The sequence below is a fragment of the Rhinopithecus roxellana genome, chromosome 3, assembly GCF_007565055.1.
Source record: "Rhinopithecus roxellana isolate Shanxi Qingling chromosome 3, ASM756505v1, whole genome shotgun sequence".
In the NCBI taxonomy this organism is placed as follows: Eukaryota; Metazoa; Chordata; class Mammalia; order Primates; family Cercopithecidae; genus Rhinopithecus; species Rhinopithecus roxellana.
The window spans coordinates 106,875,481-106,893,521 of record NC_044551.1 but is presented as its reverse complement, the minus strand read 5'-3'; the positions used below and the strand labels follow the sequence as shown (position 1 = coordinate 106,893,521).

The window sequence follows — 18,041 nt, the reverse complement described above, 5'->3', positions numbered from 1 at the left end:
GGATTCCCTCTCTTACCACTCCTGTTCAACATTTTATTGGAAGTGCTGGCCAGAGCAATCAGGAAAGAGGAATAAAGGGCATCTAAATAGGAAGACAGGAAGTAAAACTATCACTATTTGTACATGACATGTTTCTATATCTAGATAACCCTATGTCTTGGCCCAAAGGCTCCTAGATCTAATAAATAGCTTCAGTAAAGTTTCAGGATACAAAAATCAATATACAAGAAATCACTAGCATTCCTATACGCCAGCAGCAGCTAAGCTGAGAACCAATTCAGGAAGACAGTCCCATTCCCAACTGCCACAAAAAGAATAAAATACCTAGGAATACAGCTATCCATGGGGGGTGAAAGATCTCTACAATGAGAATTACAAAACACTGCTCAAAGAAACCAGATAAGACACAAACACATGGGAAAAAGATCCTATGTTGATGGATAGGAAGAATGAGTATCATTAAAATGGCCATACTGCTCAAAGCAATTTACAGATTCAATGCTATTCCTATCAAACTACCAACAACATTCTTCACAGAACTAGAGAAACCTATTTTAAAAGTCATATGGAACCAAAATAAGAGCCTTTGTAGCCAAGGCAATCCTAAAAAAAAAAAAAAAAAAAAAAAAAAGCTTTGAGGTATCATGTTACCTGACTTCAAACTATACTACAGGGATACAGTAACCAAAACAGCAGAGTAGTGGTACAAAAACAGGCACATTGACAGTGGAACACAATAGAGAATCCAGATATAAGACCACACACCTACAACTCTCTGATCTTTGACAAACCTGACAAAAGCAATGGGGAAAGGATTCCCTATTTAATAAATGGTGCTGGCAGAATTGGCTAGCCATATTCAGAAAATTGAAACTGGATCCCTTCCTTGTATCATATACAGAAATCAACTCAAGATGGATTAAAGACTTAAATGTAAAACCTAAAACTCTAAAAATGCTGGAAGACAATTCTAGGCAATACCGTTCTGGACATAGGAATGGGCAGTGATTTCATGACAAAGACATCAAAAGCAATCACAACAGAGTAAGTAGACAACCTACAGAATAGGAGAAAATATTTGCAAACTATGCCTCTGAGAAAGATCTGAATATCCAACATTTATAAGGAACTGAAACAAATTTACAAGAGAAAAACAGCTCCATCAAAAAGTGGATAAAGGACATGAGAACTTTTCAAAAGAAGATATACATGTGGCAACAAACATGATAAACTGAATATTACTGATCATTAGAGAAATGCAAATAAAAACCGCAGTGTGACACCATCTCACACCAGTCAGAATGGCTATTATGAAAAAAACAAAAAACAAAAAAAAAACAAAAAAAAAACAGATGTTGGTGAGGTTACAGTGAAAAGGGAACACACACTGTTGATGGGAGTATAAATTAGTTCAGCCATTGTGGAAGCAGTACTGTGATTCCTCAAAGAGCTAAAAACAGAACTGCCTTTCGACCCAGCAATCCCATTACAGAAATCCCATTGATTACTGTAATCATTAATGATTACAAAATCATTCTGTGATAAGGGCACATGCATGCGAATATTCACTGCAGCATTATTCACAATAGCAAAGACAGAATCAACCCAAATGCCCAAGAGTGACAAAGAGTGACAGATTGGATTAAGAAAATGTGGTGCGGCTGGGTGCGGTGGCTCACGCCTGTAATCCCAGAACTTTGGGAGGCCGAGGAGGGCGGATCATGAGGTCAGGAGATCAAGACCATCCTGGCTAACATGGTGAAACCCCGTCTCTACTAAAAAAGTACAAAAAATTAGCAGGGTGTGGTGGCAGGTGCCTGTAGTCCCAGCTACTTGGGAGGCTGAGGCAGGAGAATGGCGTGATCCCGGGAGGCGGAGCTTGCAGTGAGCCAAGATGCTCCACTGCACTCCAGCCTGGGAGGCAGAGTGAGACTCTGTCTCAAAAAAAAAAAAAAAAGAAAATGTGGTGCATGTATACCATGGAATACTGTGCAGCCATAAAAAAGAATGAAATGATGTATTTTGCAGGAACATGGGTGGAGCTGGCATTCATAAAGCAACTTCTTTATGGAGGCCATTCTTTAAGGAGGCCATTATCCTTAGCAAACTTAACACAGGAATGGAAAACCAGATACTGCATGTTCTCACTTATAAGTGGGAGCTAAATGATGAGCACTTATGAACCCAAAGAATGGAACAACAGACACTGGGGACTTCTTCAGGGTGGAAGGTGGGAGGAGGGAGAGGACCAGAAAAAATAACTGTTGGGTAGTAGGCTTAGTACCTGGATGATGAAATAATCTGTACAACAAAGCCCTGTGACATCAGTTTACCTGTATAACACACTTGCACATGTACCCCCAAACCTATAGTGAAAGTTAAAAAAAATTAAAAGATTGAATGCTGGAAAGCTCTGTTAAAAGTAGGGTGGAAATACAAGGGTGAATGTGGCGTATAATGGAAGACAAAAGAAAAAAGTATTTCAAAGAGGGAGAAGAAATGATTACCAAGATCAGATGCTGCTAATAAAGCAAGTACTGTAAAGATTTGAAAACAGACCACTGAATTTAGCAGTGTGACCTTAACTAAAGCAGTCAGGACATGAATGGCTCAAGAAATCAGCATACTTGATAGTATGGAATCTTGTTTCTTTAGCTCTATCCTTCCTACCTGAAAATTAATGTTTAAAAAGCACTAATTATTAGAACATTTCTAGGAGATTGAAATCAGTTTTTCACATTTATTGATATAATTTCTTTCCCTTAATGGTTATCAAGCATTGCTTTTGTTTTTCTCTGTACCAACTGAGCTGTAATGCTTTTTCGTTTGTGTGTTACTTCCTATAAAGACTAAAGACCTAGAATTTTTATAGTTGAAAGGCACTATATTTAAGCCCACTTGAATTTTATTGTTATTTTTCTGTTATGCCTGAAATTTTGTTACTCTTATTTGCATATGAATTGTTTAGTAAATTATCAATTTTTTAAAAAAACAGAAATACGTTGGTGAAGTCTTTAACATCGTCAGTCAACAATCAACAGCCAGGCCAGGATGCATTATTGCATTAGATACCATCACCAAACTTGTAAGTATTAATTTTGGAGGGGAGGTATATTAAAAAAAGTTTGTGAAAGCATTTTACATAAAATCTATATATTAATATAATTGGATAATTTGCTATATATTTACAGGTAAAATAGATTCAGTAATTAACTCATCACGTAATAGATAACATACTATTGTGTATTTTACCTTCTAGACTTCAGACTAGAAAACAAATTATAATGCTCATTACTATATTCACAACCAAATAAATTTTCAAACTTTGACTCAAACATATTATAAAAATATTATCATATTACCATTAGATTTAATAAAGTGGTGTTAGGTTCCTCATCCTTGGTTATGAAAATCACTGGAAAGAAAACTAGTTTCCAATTTGTGGCTAAATAAAAGACTGGTGGATATTATTTCTTACTTATAAAGACTCGTTGTAATGAAAGCGAATCATCTTGACCTAAATTTTTATATTCATCTGTTTAATCTAATGGAGGTACCATACACTTACGTTCTGCTGAACGTTTGACTTCTTATTCTGCCTTTAAATATCTCATTATGAAGTATTATTTTTCTGGCTATTTAGCATTGGGTAAATAACACATAGATCAACTTACGTTGATATTTATTTATATTCAGCATGGGAGAAAAACCCAACTGCTTCATGTTTTTCAAGAAGACTTCATTTTGAATAACATTGAGAAGAAAAGCCTTGGCAAAGACAACATTTCATCTAATGCAGGTAAGGAAGAAGTGTTTATGGAATGAGAAATACTATGTACAGTGTGTTAGGCAGTTAATAAAGATGAATTGGTAAAATGCTTTACATTGTCTGTTTGAAGTAAAAATTGTTTGGAGTAGGTTTATTAAATATTTATCATAAATGTGAGTATCTTTTTATTCTTAACCAGGTAGGAAATATGAACAAAATTAAAGGGGCGTCTTGGTTTTATGTTTTTTAAACTGCATAATAGAAATGCTTTATTATTAACATGTGAGAGCTTTTTGCATGGATGGGGTCCTACCCATCCATTTGGATATTATGGACCGCCTGCCTTTTGAAAATTTGTAATTTAAAGAAGTAGCTTAAAACTTCAAGCTGGCCGGGCGCGGTGGCTCAAGCCTGTAATCCCAACACTTTGGGAGGCCGAGATGGGCGGATCAAGAGGTCAGGAGATCGAGACCATCCTGGCTAACACGGTGAAACCCCGTCTCTACTAAAAACTACAAAAAACTAGCCGGGCGAGGTGGCGGGCGCCTGTAGTCCCAGCTATTCGGGAGGCTGAGGCAGGAGAATGGTGGGAACCCGGGAGGCGGAGCTTGCAGTGAGCTGAGATCCGGCCACTGCACTCCAGCCTGGGCGACAGAGTGAGACTCCGTCTCAAAAAAAAAAAAAAAAAAAAAAACTTCAAGCTAGAAAGTCCTTAATTTAAAAACTAATTGTCTTAATTAATATTTTTATAGTAAAACAGGTTTTAAAATGTTGTTAAACTCCTCTCATCAACATTAATTATTACTTTACATGAAAGCACACTGAGTAAAATAAAGCTAAAATCTCTTGGTCATCACTTGAGATTACAGAGCCAAACCAGACTCAAAAATGGCATTCTTGAGGATCAAAATCTTATAAATCAATTATACAGTATGTGCCCATTACACAAAGAAGTCATCAAGATTCAGATGTTAAATATCTTCTGTATTTGTTCAGACTTTTTTCTTCTCTTGTATATCATGTCTTTCTGCCACCTTTTCCATTTTTCTTCTTTTATGAGAAGTACTCCTTAGAGTTCTGCACTTTTATGTTGACATCTAATTTCTTACCATTGCTTTTCGTCTTCTATCAGTTTTCCCTGAATTAATGAGCTGTGCAAATACACTTTATGTGTTTTTTTTAACTCTGAACATGGTGGAAATATGCTAAAAATGGGGATTAAAGATATCAGACATAAGAGATAGGATTATTTATTGTATAAACAAAAATATCCTTTCTTTTCATATTAAAATATTAATGAACATGTTAATATTGTTAACAATTTAAGTCTCTTTAAAACTTTTAAAAGAAGTTACTCTATTTGTATAAGGTTGAGATTTTCTATGATCTTCATGTGTTCTAACATTTTCTTTTTTCAGATTCTTCAATTTTTAATGTATTTTTTTTTTTTTCTCTTTAAGGCTACGATTTTTCTTAAAATATTCAGGAAATTTTTACTTTTACCCAAAGACTATTATGTTCATTATTAGAGTTTCCTAGAAAATACCTAAGGAATTATGATTTCATTTCTTTTGCTATATTATGAAGAAGAAAAATGTTTTACAAATATTTTCATTATTGGAGCATTTTTTGTTGTTAGTGAAATTATCAAAACCAGGATTGATTTCTTTTTTCTTTTGTCATAATCTTTATCCTTTCTTTTCTCTTAATTTCTGTAATTTGGATGTCTAACTTAGAATACATTACCAAAGTTACCTTTTCATTTAGTCTGTCAATGCAGGATGATTTAAAACTTGATGGTTACCGTTTTTTATTTTTTTCCTATGCAGATTTATAAAAGGGCAAAGTCTTTGTACCCTTCTATACCTGCTTTCTCATGTTTTACATGTTCTGTGATTTATTTTGTTTTTATACTGTAATTTTCATTTACCTAATTGTGCACATAGTGAATAATAGCTTATAATGAAGAAAAGTTGGATAAAATCTCTTGTTAAAAAGGTTTTTTCAGGCAATAAATAAATCATTGATTTTTTCTGATGTATTTTAAAAAGATATATTTATTTTGAGCAACTCATATGCTGTTTAAAACTGTGCAATTTGGGCGAAGACAAATTTTCTTGAATGATATGTTTTATAATGAATACTTATAATTTGACCATTGGATAAATATCATGAAGTCATCATCAATTATGGACCTTACTCATTTGAAAAATGTTTGGCACCACCATTTCATCATATGTTAAGTTTAAGTATATATTGCATAGTTCCTATCTGTTCAGAAATTTTCTACTTCATATGGTTTAATCTTTGTGAACAATTTGATGATGGTGACTGTAAACCTGTCAATTCAAACATGAAATAGCATACATATTATTGTAAAAATTTTAAGTTAATACAAATTCGTATGGTGAAGGACTTGAATATATTTTATAATACCACTTGTATTTGAAGCCTTAGGTAGAAGTTTTTAATTTTGTTCTTTTTAAAGTCCAATTATTTTAACTTGGCATATTTAGCAAGTTGTCTCTTTTATACATATTAACAGTGAAAAATATCGTTAATACCAACAGGCAGCTCACCTAATGGATTTTCTGAGAAGTTCTACCTAATTGTCATAGAATGCACTCAAGACAACCGTTCACTATTACACATGTGGAATTTACATCTAAAATCAATTCCTGTCTCATTAGGTAAGTCTTTTATGTGTGTGTGTAACTTTTAATAGGCTTAAGTTAACAGATTACAAAAAATTAGATAATTTGGTACATATTTCTTAAAGCCATTCTCATTAAATGGTGATAACTGTAGATTATTCAATTAATTCAAAAAGCTTTTCTTATTTTCTTTATGTGAAGAATCATATTTACATGTTTAATATTTTATCTTTTACAAGGCAGTTTCGGATTGTGAAATGTAGCAATCGTAATATTTATAGGGTTCCCCTGCCTCAGTTTTTGTTTCTTTTCTTATGTTTTATAGATGAAAAAGTAGATACAAAATTATCTGAAGCAGTTTGGCAGCCAGAAGAACATTATTCTTCTTCTCCAGAGAAGATCCTATCTCCTTTTTCACAAAAGTATCAGGCTTGCAGAGCAAATCTCCAGAGTACCAGCAAGTTGACTCTGTTTTCAGAAATGGTTTATAGCCAAGAATTGCATTTGCCAGAAGGAGTTGAGATAATAAGTATTAAGCCATCAGCAGGTTTGTAAATTTTATGAAAAGAGACTAATTTTGTAACACATGAGTATTTACCAGGTATTTAAAAATAGGTGCTACAACTACCTCTTAAATCCACACAGAACCAGAAATGGAAACAGTAGTATTCAAGTACCCTAAATTGAAGACTTACAGTTCTCATTATGTTTTCAGATTACTCTGACATTTATCAGCCAGTTCTAGTCTTAAATATTGATTTCTAAAACAAATTTTGTTTGTCTTTTTGGGAAGACAAAGGGACAGTTTCTAGAGCGGAGATGGTAACTAAGTTGTCCCTTATTTGCAAACTTTGATGGTATTGGCAATAGCTTCCTGGAGCCGTGATTCTGATTGTATGGTTTCTGCTATATATTTAGTATCCTTTTTCTAGAGCAGTGGTTTTCAAAGTGTCCCCAGGCCAACAGCATCAGCATCCTGGAAACTTGTTAGAAATGGGCCACCCAGGGTTACTGAATCTCATACTCTGGGATGGGGCCCAGTGGCCTGGTCTTACAAGCCTTTCAAGTGATTCTTATGCATGCAAAAGGTCAAGAACTACTGTTCTGTAGTATCAAGAATACTAATCAAAAATAAAAATCAAGGCCCCTGTTTTAGAAAACTAATAGTGCATAATTAAGTCAAGCAAATGTTAAGTTCTAATTAGGAATCTTCTCAGCATTTGTTATGGCAAATATACCTCAATCATGAAGGGCCCTGTAAAGTGACCATTCAGCACTTAAGTAAACATAGGCCATTCACATTTATATTGAAAAATGTGAAAGAGAAGGAGCCAGTGAGTGTTGACAAATTAAGAAAAAAAAATGCATTGATAGCTTTAAAATTAGATTTATAATGTATAAAACTAACAAAGAGCTGTGAAACAAATTCTGGATTGACTAGAATTCAAGTTTTTAAATTCTGCCTATGCCTAAGTTGTTTGATTTAGGCCCAAGATGTTTAACCTTCAATAACTGAAGTAAATTATCTCAGAGTTCCCTTTGCATTCTAGGTTTTGGTGATCCTTTCTTTTTATACACCTTTCTGATGTCATTAAAAGCCTCTTTCTTACTATTCTTGCTGCCTCTTCTTAAATAAATATAGGCTGCCATGCTCTTAACAGCAGTTAATACAAGAAGACTAAAATCTTAAGTACATAAAAACAGAAGTATTTAACCAAATTTGACATTTTGTTAATGGATTTTTTTTATTTTAGGACATCTGAGTTCATCTTCTATATATCCTGCATGCAGTGCTCCTTATTTATTGGCAACTTCATGTTCAGATGAGAAAGTAAGATTCTGGAGATGCAGAGTAACAGATGGACAATCTGCCACATCAAAGAATGGAAAAATTGATCTTGCATACATTTGGGAAGAATGGCCATTACTTATTGAAGATGGACTTCAGAGCAATAGTAGTATCACTGTACCTGGTAGGCCTATAGAAGTTAGCTGTGCACATACAAATCGTTTAGCAGTGGCTTATAAGCAGCCTGCATCTAATAGTAGATCTTCCCAGGACTTTGTGATGCATGTAAGTATTTTCGAATGTGAGTCAACAGGAGGTTCATGTTGGGTCCTTGAACAGACAATTCATTTAGATGAGTTAAGCACAGTATTGGATTCTGGCATTAGTGTTGACAGCAATTTAGTGGCCTATAATAAACAAGAGATATATATATCTAGTAAAGAGAATATCACATCAAACACAAAGCATTTAGTTCACTTAGATTGGATGTCTAGAGAAGATGGTTCTCATATCCTGACTGTAGGAATTGGATCAAAACTTTTTATGTATGGACCCCTGGCTGGCAAGGTACAAGACCAGACTGCTAAGGAAAGCCTGGCGTTTCCTCTCTGGGAGAGTACTAAAGTTGTGCCCCTTTCTAAATTTGTACTACTACGAAGTGTGGACCTGGTTTCTTCTGTAGATGGCTCCCCACCTTTTCCTGTTTCTTTATCGTGGGTCCGGGATGGCATCCTTGTGGTAGGAATGGACTGTGAAATGCATGTGTATTCCCAATGGCAGCCATCTTCTAAACAAGAACCTGTTATAACAGATTCGTACAGTGGGAGCACTCCATCTATAACAAGTTTAATGAAACAGAGTAACTCCAGTTCTGGGTTACATCCTCCAAAGAAAACTCTGACTCGATCCATGACCAGTCTCGCACAGAAAATCTGTGGAAAGAAAACTGCATTCGATCCTTCAGTGGATATGGAAGATTCAGGTCTTTTTGAAGCAGCTCATGTACTTTCCCCGACTCTACCTCAGTATCATCCCTTGCAGCTTTTGGAACTCATGGATCTTGGTAAAGTTCGGAGAGCCAAGGCCATATTGTCCCATCTTGTTAAGTGCATTGCTGGGGAAGTTGTGGCTCTGAATGAAGCTGAATCTAATCATGAACGCCGCCTTAGGTCTCTCACAATCAGTGCTAGTGGAAGCACTACCAGAGACCCCCAGGCATTCAACAAGGCTGAAAATACAGATTACACAGAAATAGATTCTGTTCCTCCACTTCCTTTGTATGCCTTACTTGCAGCAGATGATGATAGCTGTTACTCATCTTTGGAGAAATCTGGTAATGAGAGTACCTTAAGTAAATCAAACCAGTTATCAAAAGAAAGTTATGATGAGCTTTTTCAGATTCAACCTGTAATGACTGATACTCATATGTTAGAGACAGATGAAGAAAATACAAAGCCTAGAGTTATTGATCTTTCACAATACAGTCCAACTTACTTTGGACCTGAGCATGCTCAGGTTCTTTCTGGCCACTTACTTCATTCTAGTTTACCAGGACTCAGCCGGATGGAGCAGATGTCTTTGATGGCCTTAGCAGATACAATTGCAACAACAAGCACTGATATTGGAGAAAGCCGAGACAGAAGCCAAGGTAAAACTAAACTCCATACTGATAACATTTTTACTTATTTTCACAGAAAATAATTTTAAATAATTTTTATTAAAATGATGCCATTAGCTAGGCACAGGGGCTCATGCCTGTAAATTCAGCTCTTTCGGAGGCTGAGGCAGGAGGATCACTAGAACCCAGGAGTTTAAGACCAGCCTGGGCAACATAATGAGACCCCCATCTCTATGAAAACAAAAAAAAAATTAGCCAGATATGGTGCCTCATGCCTATAGTCCTAGCTACTCAGGAGGCTGAGGTGGGATGATGCTTGAGCCCAGGAGGTTGAGGCGGCAGTGAATTGATTGTGCCACTGCACTACAGCCTGGGCAATAGAGCAAGACCCTGTCTCTTAAAAAAAAAAAAAAACCATTAAGGTTTTTTTTGGAAACATCCTTGCTACTTTCACAGCAGTTTTAACTTTTTTCCCCCCTAGACTATCATAAACAGTAAACTCTTAATATGCACTATTTATCCCATAAATCATAGTACTATGAGCAAGTGCACAAAGACTCCTTATGCCGGTCATTTTTACTAATTGTCTGCTTAGTATTATAAGAGATCCAACTGAATCTTTCTTAGTTTAGCAAAATTTAGCAGATTCTTATTAAGCAATTATTTTAGGTACCTAAAAGTAAAAGGTGATTTCTGGTTTTTTCCCCTCATTTTGTAATAATCCACTGTTAACAATTGTAATTCGGTTTTTAAAACATTTTTTTTTTAATTAGCATTAGTGTATGCTTCTACCTAGAAAAGCATAATGTAATTAGATCTTTTCCTCAACCAGAGAGCATTTAAAAAAAAATACTGCTGAGTTGTGAACAGTTTCCCATCAAATCTCAAGTTCTGAAATGAACAAATTGAGCCTTGTGGACCATATATATGTCAGTATCCCTTTGAACGAAGCTTGAAAGGAAAATTTAGGGTAAACTTAATATAACAAAATTTAAATTTAAGAAAAATTAAGTTGGTTATGAATCTTGACACTTTTAGAGATGTTACTAGTAGATACTATTTTTGATGTGAATATGTTATAGGTGTTTTATGTTTTTAGTTTTTGCTTCAAGGAAAAAATATCAGCCCCTCCCATCATAGAACTATTTCTTCCATTGTTAACAGCAGATTATTGGGGTGGATGTATGATTTGAATAAACCGTATTGATTAAAGATATTACTGTACATGTGCCACAGAAAAGGTTAAACTGTTAAAAAATCAGTCACAATTTAAATAAGATTTCAATCAGAAGAGGTCAGATTCTAAACAGTTTCAGACTCTCTTTATTCTCTTTTTTATTATTTTTCCAATTGTTTATACTGTTTTTTCTGTAATGTAAAATTGTGTAGAAAAAGATAAATGTTAGAAAATATTTTAGACTGATAACTTTTTTTTTTTTTTTTTTTTTGGTCAGGTTAAGAATGTTATATGCCTATATTTGGTGTTCTTTTGCTTACAATTTTTTTTTTTTTTGAATACATTGCTTCCCCTTTCTCCCACTGCAGGTGGAGAAACTCTTGATGAATGTGGATTAAAATTTCTTTTGGCTGTTCGACTCCATACCTTTCTTACAACTTCCCTTCCAGCCTATCGAGCTCAACTCCTTCACCAAGGTGATTTTGATAGTAATCTATTAAAGGGAAATAAAGCGAGTAGAAAATGAGAGACTTGGGAGTTTTTAAACTTGTTTTTAACCAGAGATGATAATGATGACAAATTTAACACATTTTAAGTTTCCTTTATTTGTTAGAATGTTTATTTCCTTATGAGGAAATGTTTTGCTTAAAACATTGGAATTTTTAATGGTAGACAAAAGGAGTTAATGAAGAAACAGATACTGGGAAATTGGATATTCTGTGTTAATGTTTTTAAATGCATGTTATGTTCAAGGCAAATTAGTATTGTTTCATTTTCTTTAATTTATTCTTTAGATTGTCTTTTTTCTCCTTTTTTTGACATTTATCTAAATTCAGTTTTTCCACCAAACTTTGAATAACATTTTTGTTATAATACATTCTCAAATTTTAAATGTTTCACAAAGAGTACAGAATATTGAAAGTGTAAATTTACCCACACTTAAAACTGTTAAAATATGTATTTCAGATATTAGTTTAGTATATTTCATATATTCTGTATTTAGTGCTGTATTTCAGATACTGTTAGTTCTCTTACTTTGAACTGTGTTAGACTTTGAACTGTCTTAGCATAACTTAATAGATTCTTACTAAACGATTATTGTAGGTATCTGAAAATAACATTGTCTTAGTTCCAAGTGAGAGAAATCTCACTTAAGTTCACTTAAACAAAACAGCATGTTTTTTGTCTCATCTCCCAGGAAGTTCAAGAAATAGAGCTGGCTTTCAGCATTATTGGATCTGTAGGTTTAAAAAGTGTTATTGGGACTTTGCAGTTTAGCCTTTTAGCCTCTGCCCCTTTGTCTCAGTCTCTTGCTCGTACCTTTTGTCTGTCTTTGTTTCTCTATTTTTTTTCTCTCATTTTGTATATAGCTTTGAAAAAAGTAAAGTTGAAAATTCTAAATCAAATTCTTTTTAGTTTTTTTTTTTTTTTTTTCTTTTTGAGATAGAGTCTTGCTCCATCATCCAGGCTAGAGTACAGTGGTGTGATTTCCACACACTGCAACCTCCGTTTCCCGGGTTCAAGTGATTCTCCTGCCTCAGCCTCCCGAATACCTGGGACTACAGGCACATGCCGCTACGCCTGGCTAATTTTTGTGTTTTTAATAGAGATGGGGTTTCACCATATTGGCCAGGCCAGTCTTGAACTCCTGACCTCAACTGGTCCGCCTGCCTTGGCCTCCCAAACTGCTGGGGATTGCAGGGGTGAACCACCTTGCCAGGCCAAATTCTCTTTAAAATTTTTAAATTGTAATTTAACACATTAAAATTGTGTATATTTATAGGGTACAAAGTAATGTTATATGTATACAAAGTGCAATGATTAAGTCAAACTAGACATATCCATCACCTCAAATATGTAGCATATTGGTGGCAAGAATATTTGAAATGTACTCTCTTAGCAATATTGAAATATACAATACACTATTATTAAAGGTAGTTACCAAGCTGTGCAGTAGATATCAGAAATGTATTCCTCCTAACTGAAACTTTGTACTCTTTGACCAATGTCTCCCTTCTCATCCTGTCCCCAGCCTTGGGTAAATAACCATTTTTTTCTCTGTTTCTTTGATTTCAATTGTATTTGATTCCACACATAAGTGAGATCATGCAATATTTGTATATGACTGGCTTATTTCACTTACTATAATGTTCTCCAGGTTCATCCATGTTGTTGCAAATGACAAGATTTCCTTTTTTTAAGGCTGACTGGTACTCCAGTGTATATACGAGCATATTCCTTTTTGTTGTGCTTTGCTAGGTTGCATTTTGCAAATACAGCAGTTTTTACAAATTGAAGCTTTGTGGCAACCCTTTGTTGAGCAAGTCTGTCAGCACCATTTTTCCAACAGCACGTGTTCACTTCATGTCTCTGTGTCTCATTTTGGTAATTCTCACAATATTTCAAACTTTTCCTGTCATCTGTGATCAGTGATCTTTGTTATTATTATAATGGTTTTGGAGTGCCATGAACTGCGCCTATGTAGGACATTGAATTTAGCCAATAAATTGTGTACTGTGGCTACAACACCAATCAGCCATTCCGCTGTATTTCTCCTTCTGCTCAGACCTCCCTGTTCACTGAGACATAACCAATATAGAAATTAGGACAGTTTAACAACCCTACAGTGTCTTCTAAGTGTTCAAGCAAAAGGAAGAGCTGCATATCTCTTGCTTTAAATCAAAAGCTAGAAATGACTAAGCTTAGTAAGGAAGGCATGTCGAAAGCCAAGATAGGCTGAAAGCTAAGCCTCTTGTGCCAAACAGTTTACCAAATTGTAAATGCAAAGGACAAGGTCCAAAGGAAACTAAACATTCTCCATTGAACACATGAATGATGAGAAAGCAAAGTAGCCTTATTGCTTATGTGGAAAAAGTTTGAGTGGTCTGGATGGGTCGAACTAGCCACAAGATTCTCTTATGCCAACGCCTAATCTAGAACAAGGCTCTAACTTGTCTTAATTTCATGAAAGGTGAGAGAGGTGAGGAAGCTGCAGAATTAAAGTTTGAAGCTAGCAGATGTTGGTCCCTGAGGTTTAAGGAAAGAAGCCTTCTCCGTAAACTACAAGTACAAGGTGACGCTAGATCTTCTGGATAACATGCTGAAGCTTCTATGTCATTCAGCACTTGCTTCAGCATGTTTTCCAGAAGATCTGGCTAAGATAATGGATGAAGGTGGCTACACAAAAGGACAGATTTTTAAAGTAGATGGAACAGCCTTCTTTTGGAAGAAGATGCCATCTAGGACTTTCATAGTTACAGAGAAGTCAGTGCCTGGCTTCAAAGCTTTAAAGGACAGACTGACTCTTGTCAGGGGCTAATACAGCTGGTAATTAAGTTGAATCCAATGCCCATTTACCATTCTGAAAATCCTAGAGTCTTTAAGAATTACGCGAAACCTCTTCTGTCTGTGCTCTACAAATGGAACAACAAAGCCCGATGGCAGCACCTCTGTTTATAGCATAATTTACTGAATATTTTCAGCCCACTATTGAGACCTTCTGTTGAGAAAAAAGATTTCCTTTCAAAATATTGCTGTTATTGACAGTGACCTGTTCACACTAGAGCTCTGATGCAGATGTACAAGGAGATTAATATAGTTTTTATGCCTGTAACACAACATTCATTTTGCAGTCCATGAATCAAGGAATGCTTCCAACTTTTCAGTCTTATCATTTAAGAAATATATTTCATAAGGCTATAACTGCTATAGATAATGATTCCTCTGATGTATCTGGACAAAGTAAATTGAAAACCACTGGAAAGGCTTCACAATTCTAGATGCCATTAGGGACGTTTGTAATTCATGGGAGGATGTCAAAATATCAACATTAACAAGAGTTTGAAAGAAGTTGATTGCAGCCTTCACAGATGACTTTGAAGGGTTCATGACTTCAGTAGAGGAAGTAATTGCAGATATGGTAGAAATAGCAGGGGAACTGGAATTAAAAGTAGAACCTGAAGATGTGACTGAATTGCTGCAATCTCAGGGTAAAATTTCAGCAGAGCTGGGCATGGTGGCTCATGCCTGTAGTCTCAACACTTTGGGATATTGAGGTGGAAGGATCATTTGAGGCCAGGAGTTTAGGACCAGCCTGAGCAACATAGACCCCATCTCTGAAAAAAATTTAGGTAGGTTTAGTGATACGTGCCTGTAGTCCTAGCTACTCAGGGAGCTGAATGGGAATATCACTTGAGTCCGGGAGGTCAAGACTGCAATGAGCTGTGATCACACCACTGCACTCCAGCCTGGGCAACAGAAGGAGACCCTGTCTCAAAAAAAAAAAAAAAAAAAAAAAAAAAAAAAAAAAAAAAAGCAAAAAAGCAAAACCTTCAGCAGATGAGGAGTTGCTTCTTAAGGGATGAGCAATGAATGTGGTTTCTTAAGGTGGAATCTACCCCTGGTGAAGATGCAGTGAACATGGTTGAAATTAAAACAAAGGATTTAGAATAGTCTGTAAACTTAGTTGATAGAGCACTGGCAGAGTTGGAGAGGACTGACTCCAATTTTGAAAGAAGTTCTAAATTCTATCAAATAGAATTACATGGTATAGAGAAATCTCACATAAAAGGAAGAGGCCATCTGTGTGGCACTCTTCGTTGTTGTCTTATTTTAAGAAATTGCTACAGCCATCCCAGCCTTCAGTAACCTCTACCATGATCAGCCAGTAACATCGAGGCAAAATTCTTCATCAGCAAAGATTATGACTTGCTTAAGGCTCAGATTATTGTTACGTTTTAGCAATAATGTATTTTTTCATTAAGGTATGTACACTGATTTTAGACATAATGCTGTTGCACAGTGAATAGACCACAGTATGATGTAACCATAACTTGTATAAGCACTGGGAAACAAAAAGTTGTGTTACTCATTTTACTGCAATATTTGCTTTATTGTGGTGGTCCGAAATCGAACCTACGGTATCTCCAAGGTATGCCTATATATGAGACATTTTCTTTCTTAATTTATTGATGGATACTTAGGTTGATTTGATAACTAAGCTATTGTGAATAAAGCTACACTTAACATTGGAGTGCAGATAGCTCTTCAACATACTGATTTCACATCCTTTGACTATATACACATAAGTGGGATTAGTGGATCATGTGGTAATTTTGTTTTTATATTTTTTCTTTCTTTTTATAGTTAAAATTTTTTGCTTTTCTTCTTTTAATAAAACATTGTCCCAGAATATTTTTAGATACTTGAGGAACCTTCATACCCTTTTCCATAATGGCTGTACTAGTTTATGTTCCCACTAGCAGTGTACCAGGCTCCCCTTTTCGCCACTTCTTTACCAAAACTGTTTTTTTTTTTCTCTCTTTCTGATAATAGACATTCTAGCTGGTGTGAATTATTATCTCATTATAGCTTTAATTTGCATTTTCCTGATGATTATAGATGTCAAGCACCTTTTTCATTTATCTGTTGGACATTCATATGTCTTCTTTTGAGAAATATCTGTTTAGGTCATTTGTCCCCTCTGGGTTGTTTTTCCCCCCCCCCCCCCCAAGAGATGAGGGTCTTACTCTGTTACCCAGGCTGGAGTCAAATTCCTGGCCTCAAGCCATCCTCCTGCCTCAGCCTCTCAAATAGCTGGGACTACAGGTGTGCACTGCTTGTGCCTGGCATGTCCATTTTTTAATTGAGTTGTTTTCTTGCTATTGGGTTATTCGAGTTCTTGATATATTTTGGATATTAACTCCGTATCAGATATACAGATTGCAAATATTATTTCCCAATCCATGGCTTTTCTCTTCACTCTGCTGATTGTATTTTTTGCTATGCAGACATTTTCAGTTTGATGTAATCCCATTTGTTCATTTTTGCTTTTGTTGCCTGACCCTTTGGTGCTGTGTACAAAAAAAATCATTGCCCAGACTGATGACATGTAGTTTTCCCCCTGTGTTTTCTTCTAGTGGTTTTATAATGCAGGTCTTATGTTTAAGTCTTTAATCCATTTTGACCTGTTTTTGTATATGGTGTAAGCTAATGGTCCAATTTCATTCTTCTGCTTGTGGTTATCTAGTTTTCCCAGCGCCATTTTTTGAAGAAACTGTCCTTTTCTATTGTGTGTTCCTGGCACCTTTGTCAAAAATCAATTGAGTATAAATGCATGAGTTGATTTCCACGCCTTCTGTTCTATTCCATTGGTCTGTGTTTCTGTTTTTACACCAGTACCTTGCTATTTTGATTACCCTAGCTTTGTAATATAGTTTGAAATCAGGCAGTGTGATGTCTCTAGGTTTGTTCTTTCATCTCAAGTTTACTTTGGTTATTTGGGGTTTCTTGGTATTCCTAATGAATTTTAGGGTTTTTTTTTTTCTATTTCTGTGAAAAATGACATCAGTATTTTGATAGAGATTGCATTGAATCTATAGATAATTTTGGGTAGTTTGAACATCTTAACAATTTAAAAATTAAATTAATTTTTCCAATCTGTGAACACTGGATATCTTACCATTTTTTTGTGTCTTCAAATTTCTTTCATCAGTGTTTTACAGTTTTTATTGTAGAGCTCTTTTACCTCCTTGGTTAAATTTTTGTTTTTAATGAGATGGGGTCTTGCTGTGTTGCCCAGGCTGTTCTTAAACTCCTCAGCTCAAACTGCCCTCCCACTCTGGCCTCCCAAATGCTGGGATTACAGACGTGAGCCACCAGCCTGGCAGATATATTTCCACGTTTTTTTTTTTTGTAGCAATGATTAATGAGATTGTTTTATTTATTTTTTAAATCAGATCAGATAATTTGTTGTTACTGTATGGAAATGCCACTTCATTTTGCATTTTAATTTTGTATCCTTCATGTTTAATGTAGTTGTTTATTCGTTCTATTTCTTTGGTAGAGTCTTTTGTGTTTTCTGTATGTAAGATTGTGTTGTTAGCAAACAGTGACATTTTCACTTCTTCATTTCCTATTTGGATGCCTTTTTATTTCTTTCTTTTGTCCAGTTGCTCTGGCAGGGACTTCTAGTACTGTCATAGTTGAGTAGAAGTTGTGAGAGAGTGCATCTTTACCCTCTTTCTGATCTTAGA

General features: G+C 35.3%; 1 protein-coding gene across 4 annotated transcripts in view; it reads left to right on the top strand.

The window, feature by feature from the left end:
- The window catches only part of DMXL1 (Dmx like 1), a 179,081-nt gene that overhangs the window by 70,635 nt on the left and 90,405 nt on the right, over positions 1-18,041 (top strand). For all 4 annotated transcript variants that reach the window (XM_030927848.1, XM_030927850.1, XM_010353785.2 and 1 more), the window contains 6 exons: positions 2,996-3,085; positions 3,697-3,799; positions 6,340-6,459; positions 6,749-6,970; positions 8,178-9,860; positions 11,376-11,483. In XM_030927848.1, the coding sequence (XP_030783708.1) occupies positions 2,996-3,085; positions 3,697-3,799; positions 6,340-6,459; positions 6,749-6,970; positions 8,178-9,860; positions 11,376-11,483 (2,326 nt within the window). The remainder of the gene's footprint in view (positions 1-2,995; positions 3,086-3,696; positions 3,800-6,339; positions 6,460-6,748; positions 6,971-8,177; positions 9,861-11,375; positions 11,484-18,041) is intronic.